The sequence below is a fragment of the Suncus etruscus genome, chromosome 8 (assembly GCF_024139225.1).
Source record: "Suncus etruscus isolate mSunEtr1 chromosome 8, mSunEtr1.pri.cur, whole genome shotgun sequence".
Lineage (NCBI taxonomy): Eukaryota > Metazoa > Chordata > Mammalia > Eulipotyphla > Soricidae > Suncus > Suncus etruscus.
In genome coordinates this window covers 33,111,173-33,134,158 of record NC_064855.1, presented here as the reverse complement: position 1 = coordinate 33,134,158, position 22,986 = coordinate 33,111,173, and the positions used below count along the sequence as shown (strand labels likewise).

The window sequence follows — 22,986 nt, the reverse complement described above, 5'->3', positions numbered from 1 at the left end:
CTCTGACCAAAGGATTTGAGATCCAAGAGAGCAGGGGATTTATTATGGCTTTGTTTGTTTGTTTGTTTGGTCACACCAGACAGAGCTCAGGGCTTACTCCTCACTTTGCGCTCAGAAATAGCTCCTGGCAGGCTCAGGAGACCATATGGGATGCCAGGATTTGAACCACCTTCCTTCTGCAGGCAAGGCAAATGCCCTACCTCCATGCTATCTATCCAGCCCCTCTGTCTCCTCAGGGTTCTGTTCCAGGCAATGCAGGACAGCAAGGAAGGAAAGTTCTGGTATTCTAGGGGAAACCCAGACAGCAAGGCATGATGGAAACACAGCTTTTTTTTTTTTTTTTTTTTTTTTTTTTGGGTTTTTGGGTCATATCTAGCAGCGCTCTGGGGCTGGCTCTATGCTCAGAAATTGCCCCCTGCAGGCTCGAGGGATCATATGGAATGCTGGGATTCGAACCACCGTCCTTCTGCATGCAAGGAAAACGTCTTACCGCTGTGCTATTTCTCTGGCCCTTAAAAAGGATTTTCTGATGTTTGCTGTCTTATCTCAGTATGGTACTCAAGGCTGAAAAACAACCACATCCTGGAGACATAAAACATCATACAAATGGTGCACAGACCCAGCAAAGGCTGGCAGCCTCCTGACTTGATCACCAGATTTATTAAGTTTATGAAGGGAGAGAACAATTGATGATAGCTTAGAGCAAGCAGAGAACCCCCAGACAGCTGGTTAATAGGTCATGATCAATACCTGGGATATATCCAGGACTGCCAGGGGGCTCTCTTGAGCACAAAGCCAATAATTGTTCTCCAGAAACCCAGGGGGCGCTTCTGAACACAGAACCAGGAATAGTCCCTGAGTTTCAAAATGTGGCACCCCTTAGCAGAGTGCCAGGATTTTCTCTCCTGAACCTCCAGAGGTTGCTCTTGAGCACAGAGCCAGGAATAGTTCCTGAGTACCACCAGGGGGCACTCCTAAATATAGTGCTAGGATTTGTTCTCTAACACCTGTAGGGGGTGCTCCTGAGCATAGAGCCAGAAATTGCCCTGAGCATCATCGGGGGCACTCCTGAGCACAAAGCTACAAATAATCCCTGAGCATCACCAGGGGGTGCTCTTGAGTAGAGCCGGGAATAGCTCCCCAGCACCACAGGGCACCACCCACTTACAAAGACTAAAAGTTGCTTTCAGCTTAGAGGAGGGAAGAGGCCAAGAAGGCAGTGCTGGAGCAGGATCCTAAAAAGCAGCACAAAGGAGTGGCTCTGGACTTCCCTCTTACTTGGAAGAAGGGAAGAAAGGCAAGGAGAGTGGAAGATTCAGAATGAAAAGAAATAGAAGAAAAGTCCAGTGTATCTAAAGACCAGGTGTGGGGGCTTGAGCAATAGTACAGTTTGGAAAGTGAGGCCCACACAGGTTCTATCCCTTCACTGCATAGGCCCCCTGAGCTCTGAGCACAGTTGGGTATGATTTCCCAAGCCAAAAAACAAGCAAAAAGTTGATCTGAACACCAAGTAGGGAATTTGGACTCAATTTCCCCTAAGAAATATGAATCTTAAAAAGAAGAAATATGAATCTTACTGGAACAGAAACAACAGTGGGGCTGAGGATATGACTTCAGTGTGACAATGCTTGACTGGTATGTTCAAAGTCCTGGATTCAACTCTCAGACAACAATGACCCCCTGAAAGATCTGCAGGATCCTAGGTCTGAGTCTTGTCCACCTAGAATGACCCTCCTGTGTCCCCCTAGCTCTGCTGGCTGGAGAGAGGGGAGAGAAGAAGAAGAAGGAGAGAGAGGGAGGGGTGCAGGGAGGGAGGGAGAGAGAGTTAGACTAAAGATTTAATCTCTAGCAGTGAAGACTGAAACCATGGGTCAAATATGGGCAGTGTGGAAGGTCTGAGTCACTGCCACAGACCCTTGGAAAGAATCCAGTTTATTGAGGGGGACGTCTGCTTCCCAAGCTGGCAGCCTGGCCACCCAGACCCTCAAGGGGAGTTGGTGTGATCACTGCTGGGAACTGCCCAGGATGAGCTCACCCTGCAGAGAGGGTGTGGCCCTCTCAGTGAAGGACATGGCTTCTTGTTGGGCTTGGCAAGCCGGGTACTCAGGGTGGGGGAGCACAGACACAGAGGGGGCGTTAGCTGGGAAGGCCCCAGACCATGCAGCCTTGGTCGGTTAATGGCTGCCACCTATCAACACATCTGTATACACATCTGCACACACATCTGTACAAATAGAAAATGTCTGTACACACCTCCACATTTGTACATATCTACACACACCTGGACACCTATGCACACAACTGCATGCATATGTACAAACTTTCACACCTGCACTACATATACTTACATGCCTGTACACACGAATGTATCTGTATACACCTGTACACTCCTGCATACATCTGCATAACCCACACACATGTGCATAACCCACACACATGTGCACACTTCTTCACACATCTGCATCATATTCATTCATAGATACCTTCACACATCTCCACACATCTGTACACATACCTGCACATGTCTGTATAAAACTGCATAGAGCTTCATACAACTGCACACATATGTACACATCTACACACATTTTCACACACCTGCACACATTTGTATACCCCTTCACAACCTGCATACATCTTCACATACCTGTACACATCTGTATACAACTGTCATACATGCATGTGACTTCACATACCTGTACATACCTGTACATATACCTGCATACACCCACATATAGCTGTACACATCTATATATACCTGCACACACCTTCACTGCATTTAGGTGAGGTGATGAGCCAGGTGGGGGTGGAGAGGAGGTACAGGAAGCACCAAGCCAGGCCGATGCTCTCTGGCCCTCCCATCTGCCCAGACTGTAGGAGAGGAGAGGCTCTCATCACACGTGTATGGCCTGAAATCAGGGGGATGGGGATCCGCTAAAGCATAGCTTCAGAGAAGTCCAGCTCCAGCCCTACAAATTCCAGTCAGGGGACACAGCTGACAGGTTTGGGAGTGGAAAGGCAGGCACTGGCCTAACTGTGGGGAATTAAGGCTGTTTGAGCCCCCAATATGGAGTCGGGCAATGTAAGGCCCTGGGGACACTCTGGTTTGGAATTCCAGGCTCTGTACTTGTTGATCAAGTCTGTGGCTTTTCCAGTTTCCATATTGTATCTTAGGTCATCACCACTGACTAGTCTAAGTTGGGCCTCTAAAGCCATCAGGGAGAGAACAAACCATGTTGGATCAAGTCTTCAACACACACACACACACACACACACACACACACACACACACAGCAGTCTGCCAATGCTGAATGCTCCCCAAATGTGTCCCAGCCCCCCTCAGATCCACTATCGAAGCTAAGTTTTTGGGCACCCTTCATGTTTGTCTTCTTGGGGGTTCCTGTTGTTAAGGCTGGGGTACAGAGGGAGAAGATGGGAGCCAGAATGAGTAAGGTGCTGGCTTTGCATTCTTGCTGAGCTGGGTTCAATTCCCCACAGGTCTTCTGAGCTACACTAAGCGAGATTCCTGAGCATAGAGCCAGAAGGCAGCCTAAGCATGACCAGGTATGGGTCCCAAACCAAAACCAAATCAATCCTTCCCTCTCCAAAACAAGGCTTGAAGAGGCCAAGAGGGAAAAGGTGGAGGGTGAGTAGTGGGAGAAGGGGAGGAAGAGAAGGCAGAGATGGGGGAGTGAAGCTTCATCCACAGATAACCTTTTGGGTTGGGGGAAAAAAAAAACAACTACGGAAGGGACCAGGGGCCAGAGTGATAGTTCTACCTTGCATACGACCTACTTGGGTTCGATTCTAAGCATCTCATAAGGTCCTCCAAGTACTGCCAGAGTGAATCCTAAGAGCAGAGCCAGGAGTAACCTCTGAGCATCCCTGGGTATGACCCAAAACAAACTAAACAAAACAAAAGAAACTGCAGGAATAAGGTCTCCAAATTATTGCATGTCTGACCTTCATCGTGTGGACTAAAGTTATTTCTGCAAATATAGCTGGTCTGGTGGGCTGAGCAATGCAGGGGTAGCTTTCAGGCTCTTCTGAGCACTGTTTGCAGGACTCTCTAAGTCAGGAGTGAGGTCTGAGCGCATAACCAGGAGTATCGCGTCAAACGGGTGTGCCTCCCCCCAAAAAGAACAGACTTCAAAACAAAGTGCTGGCTTTATTAGAAATAGAGCAAACCTGATTCCAATGGCGCCACCTGGCGGTCTTGAGGTGGAGCACAAGTATTCCTAGTGCAGTTTTCAGGGGGCGCTTCCAATACATTTCACACTGTTCATTTCACTGATATGGAAACTGAGGCCTAGCAGGATAGAAGATGCTGGAGGCTCTGGGGACCCCTCCCTGTTAGAGCTGGAAAGGAGTGAATGAGGGTTTAGGAACTTAGGTTTGGGGGTTTAGGTATCACTTAGCAAAAAGAGGGGTGATCATGAAAGCTTTTTTGGGGGGTACACCCAGTGGCACTCAGGGATTCCTCCTGGCTCTGCGCTCAGAAATCACTTCTGGCAGGCTCTTGGGATTATATGGGATGTCGGTAATGGAACCCAGGTCTGTCCCGGTGGGCCGCATGCAAGGCTGTGTTATTGCTGTGTTATTGCTTTGGCTCCCTCATGGAAGCATTTTAATATGGTGGAAGAATTATGTCTATTTACCTATGTAAATACTGAAATGTCGATTAGTTACAATAAGTTCTAGATATGAAATGTACTTAAATTATTTATAATTATTTTGGGAGCCACACGTGGCTCTGGGGTTATTCCTGGCTTTGCATTCAAGAATTACTCCTGGTGAGATTTGGAGGACAATATGTGTGTGCTGGGGATTGATCTGAGTCAGCTGCATGCAAGGCAAATGCCTTACCTGCTGTTCTATGGCTTTGCCCTCTATATTATTTTTATGTATTATTATTATTATTATTATTATTATTGGTTTTTGGGCCACATCAATTAGTGCTCAGGCGTTACTCCTGGTTCTGCACTCAGAAATCGCTCCTGGCAGGTTCAGGGGACCATAGGGATGCTTAGAATCGAACCTGTGTCCATCCTGTGTTGGCTGCGTGCAAGGCAAACGTCCTACCACTGTGCTATCTCTCCAGCCCCAATCTAATATTTATTTTTAATAAAAATAATCATAGGAGGGCCGGGCGGTGGCGCTAAAGGTAAGGTGCATGCCTTACCTGCGCTAGCCTTGGACGGACCGCGGTTCGATCCCCCGGTGTCCCATATGGTCCCCCAAGCCAGGAGCAACTTCTGAGCACATAGCCAGGAGTAACCCCTGAGCGTTACTGGGTGTGGCCCAAAAACCAAAAAAAAAAAAAATAATCATAGGAGGGGCCAGAGTGGGCACAAGCGGTAAGGCATTTGCCTTAAGTGAGCTATCCTAGGATGGACAGTTGTTTGATCCCCAAGGTATCCCATATGGTCCCCCAAGCCAGGAGCGATTTCTGAGCGCATAGCCAGGAGTAACACCTGAGCGTGACTGAGTGTGGCCCAAACACCAAAAAAAAAAAAAAAAAAAGAACCCAGGTTGGCTCTGTGTAAGGCAAGCAGCAGCCTGCTGCACTACTGCTTCAGCTTCCCTCCATTTTTTAGGGTTTGGCTACACATGTAGTGGATCTGAACCCCAATAGGAGTAATCCTTCAGTGCAATGAGTATTCACTTATATAATAGCTATTTGGAGTGTCAGAGAGATCATACAGGGGTTAAGACAGATATCTTGCATGTGTCAACACCTGTGTTGGGGAACAACATCACATGGTCCTACACGAACTGCCAGTTATAGCTTCAAGGTCTCCATGCATGCCAGAAAGGCCTCGGCCCCTCCTCTCCAGATGACTTATTTGCTAAGCATTGCACCAAAATTATTTTCATTATCATCTGTAGATAAACATGCAAATCTCCCCCACCCCAAATAATTGCTGTTTTAAGGTGTGCTTCTTTTTCTTGTCCTACTCAGTGCTTACTCCTGGATCTGTGCTCAGCATTCATTCCTAGCATCCCCATATGGGGAGCCTGGGGTTGATCCCAGAATGGCTGTATACAAGATAAGCATCCTACCTGCCATACCTACCTGCTACAGCATGATAGCTGATTTCAAACCCTCAGGGAACCACTACCACCTGGAAATTCTAAATGCAGTCACTATATATATTCATGATATATGCAATCATTATATATTATATATATTCATTTTGTTGTTGTGTTTTTGAGGAGGATTATAATGGCCTTGCCCACTATCTTTTGGATCCTCACTGTTAATTTCCTGCCAAGTGGAGGCAGTGATCTACTCCAGCACTAAACTCAGCTTCTTTGTGGTGTATAGGTCTAGCCACACCAGGAGGTGCTCAGGTATAACCCTTGGCCATACTTCTGGTAACCCTAAGTGGTGACAGGTATAAAACGACCTTCAAGGATAGACCTTCACTCAGTACCATCTTTCTAGCTCAGGACTCAGCTTCTGACTTTCAATCTCTTTCCCTCTAAGCTTTCCTCTGCCCAGCAGAGCTAGGCTTCTGGGCATTGGAGACTCACTGAGTAACTAGGGTCTATTCTTGCACCCCCATTTCGAACTACTCCCCAGAGTGAATTGGGTTGGAAGGGGCTTAGCAGACCATTGTGGCTCAGTACAGGGGTGCCTATGGGCTACTTGAAACTCTTCTTTTCTCTCTCTCAATATGGTCTTTTGCAAGCAGCAAAGGATCAGAAAGTCATTAAGTTATATGTATGCCAAACCAACTCCAGATTTAGGCCCTGTCCAATAGTTTCATGCATGCACCCTTCCACCACCACAGCCCCTACAATGTGCCTTCTACCCTTCACCCCAGCCCCCAGACCCTTCTCATCCTCCCCTCCCACCCCATGCAAGTTCAATTTTGCAGACCAGTTCCCAAGTTTGGTGTTTAATTTTAGTTTTGGGCCACACCTGGTGATGCTCAGCGGTTACTTGTGGCCTTCCACTATTAAGGAATTCTTGAGGGTGGTGCTTGAGGCACCAAATGGGATGCCCAGGATCTATCCCGGTCCAGTGACTTTCAAGACAAGTGACCTACCCGTTTTAATTTTTTAAAAGGTCTTTTTATTTTAATTTAGTTTGGGGCCACACCCGGCGGTGCTCAAAGATTTACCTGGGCTCTAAGCTCAGGGATCACATCCGGCCACGAGGCCCGCACCTGGGCGAGGGCGTGGCCTGAGGGCCGGGGGCGGGGCACGCAGCTCGGGAGGTGGGGCCGGAAGCCCGAGTGCTGGGGTAGGGGCGTGGCCTGTAGGGTGAGCTAAAGGGCGGGGCCTAAGAGTGAAAGCGGAGTGGCTGGCTCCTCCCTCCGCCGCTCCCCGGAGTGTGAAGGCGGGGCCTGCTCCGAGTGAGTGGGCGTGCCTACCCGGGCCTTCACTGCGGGGGGACCGCTTGATTGGCTGTTCAGCGCCGAGGGGGCGGGTCTAGGACGGGCGAGGTGCTACGCGTAGGGGCGGGGCGGATGCCGCAGGGACAAAAGGGGCGGGGCCTGTGCGGACTGAGGCGGGACCGGCTCAGAGCTCCGTCGCCAGGGGCGGGCCTAGGCTTCGTGGGCGTGGCCCGATTTCCTTAAAAGGCGTGGGGGGCGGTGTTGGCTCGGGCAGCTTGAAGGGAAAGGCGGAGCCGACGCCGCTGCCGCAGGGACGAAGGGGCGGGGCCGGCTAAGCTTCGTCGCTAGGGCGGGCCTACAGCGAATGGGCGTGGCCCGAGCTCCTAAAAAGGCGTGGGGACGGCGTTGGCTCTGGGCCGCGCTAAGAGGAAGGGGCGGGGCCGAGCAGAGGTGGGCCCGCCCCCGGAGGACGTGGATTGGTCGCGCCGGGCCGCGGCAGCCAATGGGCGTCCGGGATGTTGGCGCGGCGGCGGCGGCGGCGGCGGCGGCGGTGGCGGCGGCGGCGGGCCGGGCGCTCGCCTGGTGCGGGGAGGAGCGGGGGGAGCGAGACGGCGGCCGCCGCCATGATGCTTGTTTGCTTTCAATGAAAGCGCGGGGGGCGCGGAGACGGCGGCGGCGGCGACGGGGGCGGCGGCGGCGGCGGCGCGGCGGTGGCGGCGGCGGCGGCGGACGCGGCGCGGAGGGCGAGGCCGGGGCCCGAGCGCTCGGGCGGGCGTAGCGGCGGCCGGCCGGGGGCGGTGGCGGCGGCGCCCGCGCGGGGAACAAAGAGCGGCGGCGGCGGCGGCGGGGACTGGCATGGTGGAGCCACAGGTCGGAGCGCGCGGCACTCGTCGGGAGGCGGCGGCGGCGGCGGCGGAGGCGGGCGGCGCTCTCCGGCAGGTGAGGCGCCGGGCCCGGCCTCGAGGGGACGCCCGGCCGGCCGGACACTGACCGCGCGTCCCTTTGCGCCCGGCTCCGCGGCGCCCCGGCCCTATCCAGATGTTCCCAGATGTTCCCGGGGCGGCTGCGCGGGAGCTTGGGGGAAGGGTGCAGCGGTGCGGGGCGCGCCAGCTGTTGAGTTTCCGGACGTTGCTGGGCCAGGTGTCGGGACGTGGTCCTTGAGGTCCTTTTTGCCTTTTTGCAGTCGTTCCCGTTTTGTTGTTGCCTTTTCCGCAAAACTCATCCTCCTTCTGCATTGCCAACCCCTCCTCGGCGTTGCTCGGCATTGGCTTGGGAAAAACTTGGGGGAGCCCCCCAGCCCCTCTTTGAACTCGCCCTCCAGCTTCCCATCCACCCCCTGCAAAGCCGCGAGGAAGCAGCTCCGGGCGCCGCAGACCTCGTCTTTGCAAGGTGCCTGCCTGAGAGCGACTCCTTCGGTGCCGACACCGCAAAGTTGCCCCTGGGCCTTGAAACGATGCACAAGTTGTCAGTGGGTTTCTCTGCCGTTGCCACAATCGTCGGTGGGCAGGTTGTCCAGGGACTGCTCTGCCATGGACAGACCGGTGCTGGAAAGGCGGGGAAGTTAATCTGCTCGAATCCCTCCCCTCCGATGCACCTCGATTTCCAGGGACCGGTCTCTTTAGGGCTCCTGCGGAATCTTCCTGCAGGGGCCCTCCCTTCTGGGAAGTTTCACTTTGGGGAGGAGAAGGAAAAAGAAGTGGGAAGGAAAAGGGTGTGGACTGGCGGGTGTGCGGTTTTCCCAGACTAGAACTTAATGAGCAGTTTTGAAGAGCTCGATGAGCGCATGTGGTTATTGAGGCCAAGGTTTGTAAGGGCATCAAACCTGGCTATGGTTTCCAGGACTGTTCTGGATAAAAAAGACTGATGAAGGCCCTAGGTTCAAGCTCCAGGGCCGCAAACAAGCAAAATCATCACCGTATTTAGACCTGTGCGCTCTCCCCCACTTTCTCTCCCCCCCCTCTCCCCCTCCCTCCCTCCCTCCCTCCCCACACACACCAGGAAGTGCTCACAGTTTACTTTAGGGATGCTGAGGATTGAGCCCAGGTCTAAGGTGGGCGAGGCAAGAACCTTTCTTGCTGTACTATCTTTCTAGTCCCTGAATCAGTGCTCTTCGCCCTGTTGACTTGCGCCTTTTCCCCAGTGATCAGCACATTCAAAGCAGAGTGGTGCTTAGGACTTAATTCTTGGCTCTACACTCAGTGATCACTTTTGACAAGGCTCAGAGGACTGGGTTCGAACCTGAGTTGGCTGCGTGCAAGGCAAACACCCTCCTGGCTGTCCTGTACTCCAGCCCCTAGTTGACTTGTTTTAAACACAGTATCAGCATAGCTGCACACTCCAACTGAGAGACCCAAACGGAGTCAGGTGATTTATCCAGGGCTTGTGGGAACGGAGAACTAGACATTTTATGAAAAAGCAGCTGAGAAAGAAGACACTAGAACAGTCGCTGTTATTTCTTAGGAGATTCAGAGCATAGTGCAAGTCTAACCATGTCCAAAGGGGAATGGGGGCCCACACCAGAGGTACCTGGTACCTAGAGGTACCTAGAGATGGCTTTTTGCTGCTCCCAGCATTGCAAAGCCATCGGTGCCCCAGTTCTTTGAGCTTGGAGCCATCTCCCAGGCCCTGGCAAGTGCTTGGAGTCAGGTTTGTGGCTAAGACTGGACTTGGGAATACAGAACCTGTTCTTGCAGTCTCAATAACTTGCAATTCTTTTTTTGTTTTGTTTTGTTTGTTTTGGGCCACACCGGGCAATGCACAGTGGTTACTTCTAGTTCTGCACTCAGGGATCAATGGCTCAGCTGTCTGCTCCTGACCCATGATTGGGATTTGTGATGTCAAAAATATCCACATCATTGGTACTTAGTATGTTGTTTTTGTCCACACTGGATGGTACTCTGTACTTACTCTTTTTCTTTTAATTTAATTTCTTTATTGACTCAGATATTGGTAAGAAGCATATTGTTTAGATTCTACATATTTGAGCTTTTACCTGGTTTCTTTTATGTATATATCTATATATAAATATAAATATTTAAGCACCATGATTACAAGCATATTTGTAATTGGGTTTCAGTCATAAACAGAACACCCCCTTCACTGCAACATTCCCACCACCAATGCCCCCCTTGCTCCCCCCCCCCCCCATTCGAGACAGGCATTTCTACATCTCTCATTTTTTATTTTTTTATTTTTTGGTTTTTGGGTCACACCAGGCAGCGTTCAGGGGTTACTCCTGAGCGTTCAGAAATTGCTCCTGGCAGGCTCAGGGGACCATATAGGATGCCGGAATTCGAACCACCACCCTTCTGCATGCAAGGCAAACACACTACCTCCATGCTATCTCTCCGGCCCCTACTTCTCTCATTCTTTAACATTGTCATGCTAGTTTATTTTTTTAAAGGATAAGAGTTAAAAAAAATACAGTAAAAACGGTGTGAGTGGCAATTGTTGTTTGCATAGGCCTAGCAAAATAATGGGGGAAATGGAAGGGAAAAAGCCTTGGCCTAAATGCAAGGAGACCTTACCCCTGAAATTTTCTGGCATAAGACCGACTCTGGGCTCTAGACATACTAGGTTGTCCATCCTCTGAATCCTTTTCTGTGGTCAGGTTCGTAGTTAAAGATTCTGGTTTCTGTGCATCTCTTTCATTGAAGTCAGGATGATGTTGAGCATCTTCTAGTTTCACCTCACCATTAGTGGGTAATGCAGAGAGCCCTGCCCTGCAAGCAGGTTGTTGCTGTTGCTAAGTCGTCTGGTTGTTAAGAAAACCCTCCTTGGAGTAAGTCGATGCCAGGGCAACGGTAGGATCTTCCCTGGTAGAGGCTTACTTTCTGGTGATGTTATAGACAATTGTGGTTGTTTCTGTAGATGGTATATCCATGGTTCTGGGGTGTATGGGCAATACCCGTTCTTATGAGGCCTGAGCCAAGTCATTATGACCATGTTCAGGGTGGAAGGCCCCACTGCATTACAAAATTTGGCTTCCTATCTCTATTAGATAAGAACTTGTTTGCGTGTGTAATATTTTCCCATTTTAATGCTGCACTTACTCTTGTCTCTGCACAGGGATCAGTCCTGGTGGCTTTCTGCCCCCATCATTGATACTTTGAACACTTGATACCAACCATTTTAATTCTATAGCAAGGCTGCTGAATTTTTTTCCCTTTTATTTATAAAATACTGTGATTTTTATTTATTTAAAACATGGTGATTACAAAATTGTTCATCATTGAGATTCAGTCTTACACTATATACCACCCTTCATCCATGAACATTTTCACCACCAACGTTCCCGGTTTCCTGCCACAGGAGTGATTCTTGAGCACAGAGCCTAGAGTATGCTCTAAGCGCCCCCAAACCAAACAGTTTCTTACTAGATTTATCATATTGGAGAAATCTCATTTTATAAATCAATTATGTCAGCAAAACCAACGGTTGTACAATAGTGGAGTAGAAATTGAGAAAGAAGTTTATGTAAGAGGGTATATATAACATTCGGTGCAGCAAGTGGGAGCTGACATGGTGATAGCAATTTTGTTATTCAGTACCTTAAGAAATTTGTTACTCCAATCACTGTTTTGAACTTATAATTAAAAAAAAGGTTTTTTTTTCTTTTTTTTTTTTGTTTTTGGGCCACACCCGGTGACACTCAGGGATTAATCCTAGCTATGCACTCAGAAATCACTCCTGGCTTGGGGGACCATATGGGACGCCGGGGGATCGAACCGCATTCTGTCCTAGGTCAGCCTTGTGCACTACCACTGTGCCAACGCTCCAGCCCCAGAACTTTTATTTTTTATTTTTATTTTTTTGGTTTTTGGGGGACCATATGGGATGCCAGGATTCGAACCACCATCCTTCTGCATGCAAGGCAAATGCTCTACATCCATGCTATCTCACTGCTCTGGCCCCAGAATTTTTTATTTTTTAAGTTTGTTTTTGCTTTGGGGCCATACTGGTGGTTCTCGGGTCATTTCTGGCTCTATACTCAGGCATAATTTTTGACAGGGCTCAGGGGACCAAATGGGTTGCTGAGGATTGAACCCAAGTCAGCCAGTCATGTGCAAGACAAATATTTTACCCACTGGACTATGTCTCTGGCCCATTTTTGAGGGTGGGGGGCACACTTGGTGGTGCTTAGGGGTTTCTCTTGTTCCATACTCAGGAATTACTCTTGGCTGTGCATGGGCGGATGAGCTTTGGGATGCCAGGGATTGACGCTGGGTAGGCTGCATGCAAAGCAAGCACCCTACCACTGTACTATTGCTCCAGTTCCTCATAATTGAAATTTTTGAAACATGAACAAAACTAAACACTTTAGTGCTGAAGCGTTGTAAGCTAGATAGTTGCTGTTAGTCTTAGGCTGCCAACCAGACTTTACATTGGGGGTCCTCTTTCTCTTTGGTGAGATTCACTGTGAGAGTTAAGGTTTTCTATTCAATTCTGATCATATTTGTGGGTGGTGCTCTGTGCGCTGCTCATTTTTGCTCGCACCTCCAGTCATCAACTGTGCTTTGGCCCCCCTCTTTCACTTCGGTTGCACATTGATGTGCTGCAGAAATAATGAAAGAGATCTTGGAAGTGCATCGTCTTGATTTGGAGTTTGGGGTATGATTCAGCAGTTGATCCGTTGCTCTGGCATCGTCCTCGAGGCCTTCTGCTGGGTCTCCTGTGCTGCCCAGAAAGATGCCTGGATGGATCTGTGCTTGGTCTGACTTTGGTGTTGGGCACTGAAATCACCAAGCTTTGACGACTTGGAGTTGCTGTATGGTGGCTGTGGTTCAGGCTGCTCTTGGGCACCTGGATGAATGAAATTTCAGTGACAGTTGAGTGAACAGCTTTGGGCTTGTCTAACATTGCAGATACCAATGGGCAAGATGATCTTTTCTTTCTTAGAACTTGGTGTTGATGGCAGCATCTGCTCAGTTTGGGAGCATTATTTGACCATAATTCACTGTTTTAGTTTTTTTGTTTGTTTTTGGGTTATACTCGTTGATGCTCAGGGGTTACTCCTGGCTCTGCGCTCAGAAATCGCTCCTGGCTTGGGGCGACCATATGGGACGCCTGGGCTAGCACTTGCAAGGCAGACGCCTAACCTCTAGTGCCACCGCTCCGGCCCCTCACTGTTTTAGTTTTGCAGAGGTCTTACTGATCTGAAATTTTAATTTTTATCAATTTGTACTGAAACTTTTTTGTTTTTGGGTCACATCGGCAGTGCTCAGGGGTTACTTCTGGCTCTATGCTCAGAAATCGCTCCTGCAGGCTCAGGGAACCACATGGGATGCCTGGATTCGAACCACTGACCTTCTGCATGCAAACCAAACACTCTACCTCCATGCTATCTCTCTGATCTTTTTTTTTTTTTTTTTTTTTTTTGGTGTTTGGGTCATACCCATCAGCGCTGGCAGGCTCGGGGACCATATGAGATGCTGGGATTTGAACCCATCCTTCTGCATGCAAGGCAAACACCCTACCTCCATGCTATCTCTCCGGCTCCTGAAATTTTATTTTTTGGAGGGGCCCATACTCAGCAGCGCTCAAGGCTCTGTGCTGGCTCTGTGCTAAGAAATCCCTCTGACCGCCAGGCTTTGGGGACTGCGGATTGGAGTGTAGTCAGACAATGCCTTAATGTACTTTCTTGCCAGCCCCTGATTCTTCTAGAGAGCAGCCTAGGGCCATCTGCTGGCAGCATGCAAAGCTTGCTTTAGCTTAGACCCTGCTCTCTGCCTTCTGAGGTTGAGCTCCTTTGATTCAGCTGTTCTTCATTCTGGTTTGACTTTGTTCTCCTTTGCAATTGCATCCCCAACTTACCAAGTGTTTGCTTTTCTTATAGGCACAGCCTTTTCTCCTGAATTTCTCTAGGTCTTTGTCAAGGGTGGACTCTGAGGATGAGAACAGTTTACAAATCTAAGCTCTGATATTAAAGTTGGCGAGTACATTAAAAAAAGAAAAACAGGAAAAAAGCCAAAAGGTTCCTGTGGTTAAGTATTTAAACCATGGCAAAAAAGGCCAGAGCTTTTTTTTGGGAGGGAGGGAGCTTGCCTTGTAAGAGGCCGACTCCGAGTTTGATCTCCACCATCCTCTATGGTCATCTCATCCCTGAGCCCAACAAGCACCCAGTCCAGTTGTCTTTAGTAGAAGATTTCATGGCAGGAGGGCTCCCACGGGTACCAGAATGAGGAGAATTTAGGAAATTACAGTCAGTGCCTGCATTTCTGGTGGATGGAGGGAGTCTGAGGTGTCGAGACAGACTAGTTGGAGGGGGCAGAGGGAAAGGAATGGCGTGGGCCTGGGCAGTAGATCCTTGGCTGCCCAGCAGTGTGATGGAAGTGATGTAGGCTGGATGGGTCAAACTGGGTGACCCATATATTTACAGGGGACTCAAACTCAATTTACCTGGGGGCCGCAGGAAGCAAAGTCGGGGTGATCCTTGAGTGCAAAGTCAGTAGTAAGCCTTGAACATTGGGGGTTGTGACCCAAACAACTAAAACAAAACAAAGCAAAAAAAAAGATTCGTCTAGGGCAGGGCCACAAAATGTTGTATGGAGGGCCACAAACGGCCCGCAGGCCGCGAGTTTGAGACCCCTGATTTAGGGGGATATACCCTGTTTCCCTGAAAATAAGATAGTGTCTTATTTTAATTTTTGCTCCCAAAGATGTGCTAGGTCTTATTTTCAGGGGATGTCTTATTTTTCCAGGAAGAACAATATGGTAAACACTTATTGCTAAATGAAAATAAAGGACATTTATTAGCTGTATATGGTACAGTATATGGTACAGTACACAAACCAGACAAACCATGAATCCTGCTGATGCCAGTTGGGGCGGTTCTAGCAACCAGTTTATGGTAAATTAATTTTGATTCCAAGACAGAGCCTGGGGGGGGGCCCTTATTTTCTGGGGATGCCTCATATTTCATCCAGAAGGAAACCTGTAAGTGGTCTTTTTTCGGAGGATGTCTTATTTTCGGGGAAACACAATAGGTTCAACTGCCCTATGAGTCTCGGCAGGTGGGTGAGTGGGACATGAGAGTGAACAGGGTGCATGGGTGACTGGAATATATAGGTCAGGGGGGCAAAAGTTGTATTGTACAATGAGGACTGTACAATGTGGTACTTTCTTTTTTTCCATGGACTTCTTGCGTTTTGTTTCTGTATTTTTGGGCCTTTCTTGATAGTACTCAGGGTTTACTTGCTCTGTGCTCAGGGCTGATTCCTGCCTCTGCATTCAGGGGTCACTTCTGGTTTTGTGCTGGGGATCACTCTTAACTCTGCTCAGGTCTCCTCTTAGTTCTGTGCTCAGAGATCACTTCTGGTGAGCTTGGGGCACTTTTTGTGGTGTCAGGGATCATACTTTCGTTGGTAGCTTACAAGGCAAGTGCCTTCCCCTCTGTACTGTGCCTCCAGATTCTAGTGGTGATTCTGTTTGATTGCTGTACCACAGAAGTAATTTGTATCTATTTCTTTTTAACTTTTCTTTTTTCATGCCATTAATTTGTTGATTATGGGTCTTTATATTGAATTTCAGATGATGTCCATTTTGGCAGACAATTTCTAATGGTATTTCTAAAATTATTAAAACTTTTCTTTAATTCCCATTAAAGATGTGCAGCAAACTGTTACAGGTGTATCAATGTAAAGTACTGGGGTTGAGTCTGGGGTCTCAGGTTTGCAAAGCTCCACATTGACTTACAGCCACGGCTCTCTAGTATTCATATTTTGACTTTGCTCTGTGCTCAGGGACCTCTCCTTGTGGAGCTTGGGGAACCATATTCATTGTCAGGAATTGAATTGGGGTGGCTATGTGCAATGCAGGGCAAACACCTGCCCATTGTATTATCTCTCGGTCCCATATTTGAAGTGTCTGGTTTAGTCCTGCTAAGTTTATTTTCATTGTGGTATCTTAATTCATTGAACACATCCCATTCTTACCTCTTATTTCCTCTAAACTGGTTCCAGATTTAGAGAGAGAGATAATTAAAATCCAATATTTACAAGTTTCTGAATGAGAGGATAAGAATTTAAGAGTGCATTGGCCTATGATACAATCTTTTTAGAAGTTATTAGCACTTCTTTTTTTTGGGGGGGGGGGAGGCCACATGCTGCAGTGTTCAGGGCTTACTCCTGGTTCTGCTCAGGGATCACTCCTTGTGAGAATTGGGGGACCTAATGGGGGTACCGGGGACTCAACCTGGGCCAGCTACATGCAAGACTAGTGCCCTCCCTGCTGTATTAACTCTGGCTCTTTCCAACCTGTTTATATCTTTCCAGTCCTGAGCTGAATACCTTCATTTTTCTCTAAGGAGCTCCTAGTTTTTTAACTAGGAAATAATATTTAGAGAATAGCATATGGGTGTCAATTGGGGAAGGGTTGGAACAGGGAGGAAGTAGTTTGGGCCTATACCTGGTTGTATTTGGGGCTCGCTCTTGGGCTGAAAGATAATACCTGATGGTGCTTTAGGAACCCTGGGGTTTGAAGGATTGAACCTGTATCATTCGTGTACCAGGCAAGCACCTTAGGATGCTGTCCTCTCTCTGACCATGTTTGAATAGGAGATGCGATTTCCCATGATTTTTGGGTTGATTCTGAATCCTGATGGACTTTTCCCCTCACTTCCATAGGCATGCCCAAAGAAAAATACGAACCCCCCGGCCCCCGGAGAATGTATACAATTATGTCGTCTGAGGAAGCAGCAAATGGAAAGAAGTCACAGTGGGCAGAACTGGAGATCAGTGGTAAGGCTTTGTGGGTTGGAATTGGCAACAAGAGCCTGGATATGGGACAGAGCTTGGGCCCTGTTCCATTTCAGATACTGGGCAAAATGGTTTTTGTGTTTGTTTTGTATTGGCCATACTCTGCAGTGCTCAAGGCATATTTGTTTTGTTTTGGGGCTACACCCCATGGCGCTCAGGGGTTACTCTTGGCTCTGTGCTCAGAAATTACTCCTGGCAGGCTCAGGGATGTCAGAGACCAAACTGGGTCAGCTGCATGCAGGACAAGCACTCTACTCCCTGTACTATATTGTTCCTGCCCCAGCAGTGCTCTCAGTGTTCACTCTGGCTCAGCACTCAGGGAGTACTCTGTCTGGACAGTGCTCAGGAGACTGCTATGGTGCCTGGGATTGCACCTGGAGGGGTACCATGTGTAAGGTATGTTCTGTCCTATCGCTCCAGCCCTTGACCTAAAGGCATTAAAGTCATTTATCCAAATGCAGAATTGAAGGCCCACGATGATTGGCCCAGTGCTTTGTGCTTGGTTCTGATTATTGAATTCTCTGAGCAAGTGGTTCATAATGTTGCATGACCAAAGAGCCACTTTCCAAGTGGAGTGGGAGATCTGCACTCTGGGGGGGAGATCTTTTTTTTTTCTTTTTCACTTTTTTTAAACTTTGGTTTTTGGGCCACACCCAGTGATGTTCAGGGCTTATTCCTGGTGTTGAGCTCAAGGATCATGCCTGGTGGTCTCAGAGAGCCCTCCAGAATAGGATGCCAAGGATTGGACCCCGGTCCACTTTGTGCAAAGCAAGCACTCTACCCATTGTACTATCTCTGTAGTCCCTTTCCCTTATTTTCTTGATTTGCTTTTCAGCCCAAGTGTCTTCAGAAACACAAAATCATCTTATTGGTGTTGGTATGCTTGGTTTATTTTGCTTTTGGTTTTTAGCAGCGCCCAGGGCTGACTGAACCTGGTTCTGTGCTCAGGGATTACTTCTTGTGGGGCTTGAGGACCCTCGCAGGGGTCCTCAAACTTTTTTTTTTTTTTTTTTTTTTGGGCCACACCCGTTTGACGCTCAGGGGTTACTCCTGGCTATGTGCTCAGAAATCGCCCCTGGCTTGGGTGGACCATATGGGACGCCGGGGGATCGAACCGCACCGCACCGCGGTCCTTCCTTGGCTAGCGCTTGCAAGGCAGACACCTTACCTCCAGCGCCACCTACCCGGCCCCATCCTCAAACTTTTTAAACGGGGCCAGTTCACTGTCCCTCAGACTTTTGGAGGGTCTGACTATAGTAAAAACAAAACTTATGAATGAATTCTTATGCACACTGCATATATCTTATTTTGCAATGAAGAAACAAAACAGATACAAATACAGTATGTGGCCTGCGGGCCATAGTTTGAGGACCACTGAAGATGGAGCTTAAGTCAGGCATATCATATATGGCAAATGCCTTTCTAACGGTACTGTCTCTCTACCCTTAGTTTGATTATTTGTTTGTTTGTTTTGTGGCCATACCAGCAGTGCTCGGGGCTACTTCTGCCTCTGCACTGAGGAAGATGCTTGAGGGACTCCTGGAGATGCTTGGGAGACTGTGGGATGCTGGGATTGAAACTAAGTGTCACATGCAAGGCTGACTCCCCTCTCTCCTGTACTGTTGTTTAGCTGTGAATTTTTTTTAAGTTTTATCATTTTAAAATTTATTGATTTATTTTTTTTATTTATTTTTTTTTTTGTTTGTGTTTTTTTTTTTGGGTCACACCCGGCAGTGCTCAGGGGTTATTTCTGGCTCCAGGCTCAGAAATTGCTCCTGGCAGGCACAGGGGACCATATGGGGCGCCGGGATTCAAACCGATGACCTCCTGCATGGAAGGCAAACGCCTTACCTCCATGCTATCTCTCCGGCTCCTGATTTATTTATTTGGTTTTTGGGCCACACTGGTTGCTCTCAGAGGTTGCTTCTGGCTCTATGCTCAAAAATCGCCCCTGGCAGGCTCTGGGGACCACATGGGATGCCAGGAATTGAATCCTTGTCAGTCCTGGGTCGACTGCATGCAAGACAGATTCCCTACCATGATGCTATTGCTCCCGCCCCTGCCTTAATTATTATTATTTTTTTAATTTTAAGGTTCATACTGCTGGCCTAAAACATTCATTTAAAACTTTTAAGGGGCTGGAGCGGTGGCACAGGGCGTAAGGTGTCTGCCCTGTGCACGCTAGCCTAGGACAGGTCGTGGTTCGATTCCCCCAGTGTCCCATGTGATCCCCCAAGCCAGGAGCGATTTTTGAGTGCATAACCAGAAATAACCCCTGAGCGTCACCAGATGTGGCCCAAAAACCGAAAAAAGAAAAAGAAAAAAAAACATTCATTTAAAATCTTTCATTGCGGTAACATAACAGTGCTATTACTTACACTTTCAGGCATGGCTCCTCATTCTAATATCCCCATCACCAAAGTAGCCATTTTCTTTCATTAAGGTCCCCCAAATCCTCTCAACCCACCTTGAATCTTCATAGTTTTCTGGATCAACTCTCTGCTTTTTGTTACCTGTGGCCCTTGATTACCACCTTAGTGTCTGTCTGTCTATTTATTTAATTTTTTGAATTTTGGGTCATATCCCCCAGCACCACTCAGGGCTCTCCCATGGTTCTTTGCTCACTTCATTACTGGAGTGCTCTGGGTACCATATGTTCTCCCCTTCCTTATCATTCCAGCCCTGATTTGTTTTCATGTTTCTCATTTTTTCTAGGAAAAGTTCGGAGCTTAAGCTCCTCTTTGTGGTCCTTGACTCATCTGACCACTTTGCATCTAAGCGACAATTTCCTGTCCCGCATCCCTTCCGACATTTGCAAGCTGCACAATCTAGCCTATCTGGACCTGTCGTCAAATAAGATCCGGAGTTTGCCGGCAGAACTCGGAAACATTGTATCACTCAGGTATGCAGATTCCTGGTCTTCATTCTGTTTCCCCTTCCAAAAAACCAGCCAACCAGCAACAAACACAAAAATCACAGTATGGGTTGGAGCATTAGCGCAGTGGTAGGGAGTTTGTAGGGCGTTTGCCTTTCATGCAGCAGATCCAGGATGGACCTTGGTTGAATCCCCCAGTGTCCTATATGGTCCCCCAAGCCAGGAGAGATTTCTGACTGCATAGCCAGGAGTAACCCCTGAGTGTGGCCAAAAGAGAAAAAAAGAAAAGAAAACATCACAGTAGGGCCAGAGTGTTGGCACAGGCGGTAGGCCCAAAAACCAAAAGCCAAAAAAAAAAGAAAGCATCACAGTAGTTGGAAAGGTATTTGGGCAAGGGAACACCTACCTCCAGTTTTATGGGAAAGCAATGTCAAGCTACTCTGTTAATGGAGAGGGTTGGAGCAATGGTAAAGTGGGGAGGGCACTTGCCTTACACATGGCCAACCTGGGTAGGATCCCTGGCATCACATGTGGTTCCCTGAACAGCAGGAATCATCCCTAAGTGCAGAGCCAGGAGTAAACCCTGAACACAGCCAGATGTGGCCCCCAAACAAACAAAAATTAATCCTTGAATATGGAGTACTACCTTTTTTTTTTGTGGTTTTTGGGTCACACCCGGCAGTGCTCAGGGGTTTTTCCTGGCTCCGTGCTCAGAAATTGCTCCTGGCAGGCATGGGGGACCATATGGGACGCTGGGATTCAAACCGATGACCTTCTGCATGAAAGGTAAATGCCTTACCTCCATGCTATCTCTCTGGCCCCAAGTACTACCTTTTTGGGGGTCTTAGGTGGTTGCAAGAATTAGGGTTGAAATGCTGAGCCTGCTGTCCCCAACTTGTGTGCTTTTTGCACCACCTTCTCCAAATGTATGTGTATTTCTTCATGTCTGAATCTGCCATCATTCCACCCTGGGGCCTCATACAAGGCAGATTAGAAAAATCATGGTGAAAACTGAATCCCACCCACCTATCGCATATATATATGTCATAGCTGCTCATTGTCCTGTTTTTTTTTTTGTTCTTTGAATTGTTTTTTTAAGTTTTTTGAATCACCTCTTTTCTTATTGGTTGACTGAAGTTGTGTCTGAAAGCCAATTTCAGCTTCTTTTGTGACACCCGATGGGAAAATCTTGCTTCACTCTCTGTGCTTTTACTCTGTGTCTTTTTGTCACAGTCCACAGCTTTTCTGTTCCCCTCTAAAAGAAAAAGGAGCATCAAGGCCTGGAGAGAGAGGATAGTGGGTTAGCTGTTTGCCTTGCAAAAGGCCAATGCTAGTTTGCTCCCAGCACCCCATAGGACATGTGAACCCACCCAGAGTAAGCACCCCTGATGTGGCCCAAAAGACCATAAACAGAAAAGAACCTTTCAGGTTTGTTTTTTGTTTATTTATTTATTTGTTGAATTTTTGGGTCACACCCAGCAGTGGCAGCACTCAGGGTTTACTCCTGGCTCTATGCTCAAAAATAGCTCCTGGCAGGCTTAGGGGGGAACCATATGGGATGCCAGGATTCGAACCACCGTCCTTCTGCATGCAAGGCAAATGCCCTACCTCCATGCTATCTCTGCGGCCCTGAAGTTTGTTTGTTTTATTGTTTTTACTTTCTTTGACCATTTTTTCTAACCAGCAAATTTATTAAGTGATGATCCCTTGATCCCCTCAACCAAATTCAAGTAAAGGCTCTCATTTCTTTTTTTTTTTTGGTTTTTGGTTTTTGGGTCACACCCGGCATTGCTCAGGGGTTACTCCTGGCTGTCTGCTCAGAAATAGCTCCTGGCAGGCACGGGGGACCATATGGGACACCGGGATTTGAACCAACCACCTTTGGTTCTGGATTGGCTGCTTGCAAGGCAAACACCGCTGTGCTATTTCTCCCGGCCCAGGCTCTCATTTCTTATATGGTGTCCTTAGAAATGTATCGGAGCCAATTACTTCCGGCTAATTTCTGTCGTTCTGTAGTATATTCACCAACCTCGCTGGTTGACACAATAGTCATGAAAAGTTTACTCAGAATGTCCAGAACCCAGGATTATTTCTTGTCCCATTCACACGTACACATTAATATTAAGAAGTGAAGATGGACCGGAGAGATAGCATGCAGGTATTGCATTTGTCTTGCATGCAGAAGGACGGTGGTTCGAATCCCAGCATCCCATGTGGTCCCCCGTGCCTGTCAGGGGGCAATCTCTGAGCGTAGAGCCAGGAGGAACCCCTGAGCGCTGCCGGGTGTGACCCAAAACCCAAAAACAAAACAAAACAAAAAACTATCCATTGTGGCATAGAGGTGGGGCATTTGCCTTGCATGCAGAAGGTCATTGATTTGAATCCAGGCATCCCATATGATCCCCCTAGCCTGCCAGGAGCGATTTCTGAGCATAGAGCCAGGAGTAACCCCTGAGCCCTGCTGGGTGTGACACAAAAAAACCAAACAAACAAAAAAAGTAAAGCTGCCAGGTAGAGGGAAATGAAAACTGTAGAAAATTGCAATGTGTTTGCCTTGCATGCAGAAGGATGGTGTCTGAGTGTAGAGCCAGGAGTAACCCGTGAGCACTGCTGTGTGTACCCCAAAACAAAACAAAACGAGAAAAAACAAAAGAAAATTACAATGTGAATTTTTTGAGTTTTGTTTTTTCTCACTTTACTGAAGTGATATATTAAGAACATATATAGATTATATATAGTCTGTATATATTTTGATTGCTAAACCATTCCATTTTCAGATTATTTTCTTTTTTTTTTTTTTTTTTTGGTGTTTGGGCCACACCCGGCGATGCTCAGGGGTTACTCCTGGCTGTCTGCTCAGAAATAGCTCCTGGCAGGCACGGGGGACCATATGGGACACCAGGGTTCGAACTAACCGCCTTTGGTCCTGGATCGGCTGCTTGCAAGGCAAACGCCGCTGTGCTATCTCTCCGGGCCCTTATTTTCCTTATTAAGACAGTTGTCATTCATTGTC

General features: G+C 48.1%; 2 protein-coding genes across 3 annotated transcripts in view; both read left to right on the top strand.

Moving 5' to 3' along the window:
* Positions 1 to 22,986, top strand: part of SQSTM1 (sequestosome 1) — a 479,040-nt gene that overhangs the window by 278,906 nt on the left and 177,148 nt on the right. The gene's annotated exons all lie outside the window — the stretch shown is intronic.
* Positions 8,202 to 22,986, top strand: part of CNOT6 (CCR4-NOT transcription complex subunit 6) — a 31,962-nt gene continuing 17,177 nt past the window's right edge. For both annotated transcript variants that reach the window (XM_049778273.1, XM_049778272.1), the window contains exons 1-3: positions 8,202 to 8,282; positions 16,967 to 17,080; positions 19,814 to 20,000. In XM_049778273.1, the coding sequence (XP_049634230.1) occupies positions 16,969 to 17,080; positions 19,814 to 20,000 (299 nt within the window). In that variant the 5' untranslated portion in view covers positions 8,202 to 8,282; positions 16,967 to 16,968. The remainder of the gene's footprint in view (positions 8,283 to 16,966; positions 17,081 to 19,813; positions 20,001 to 22,986) is intronic.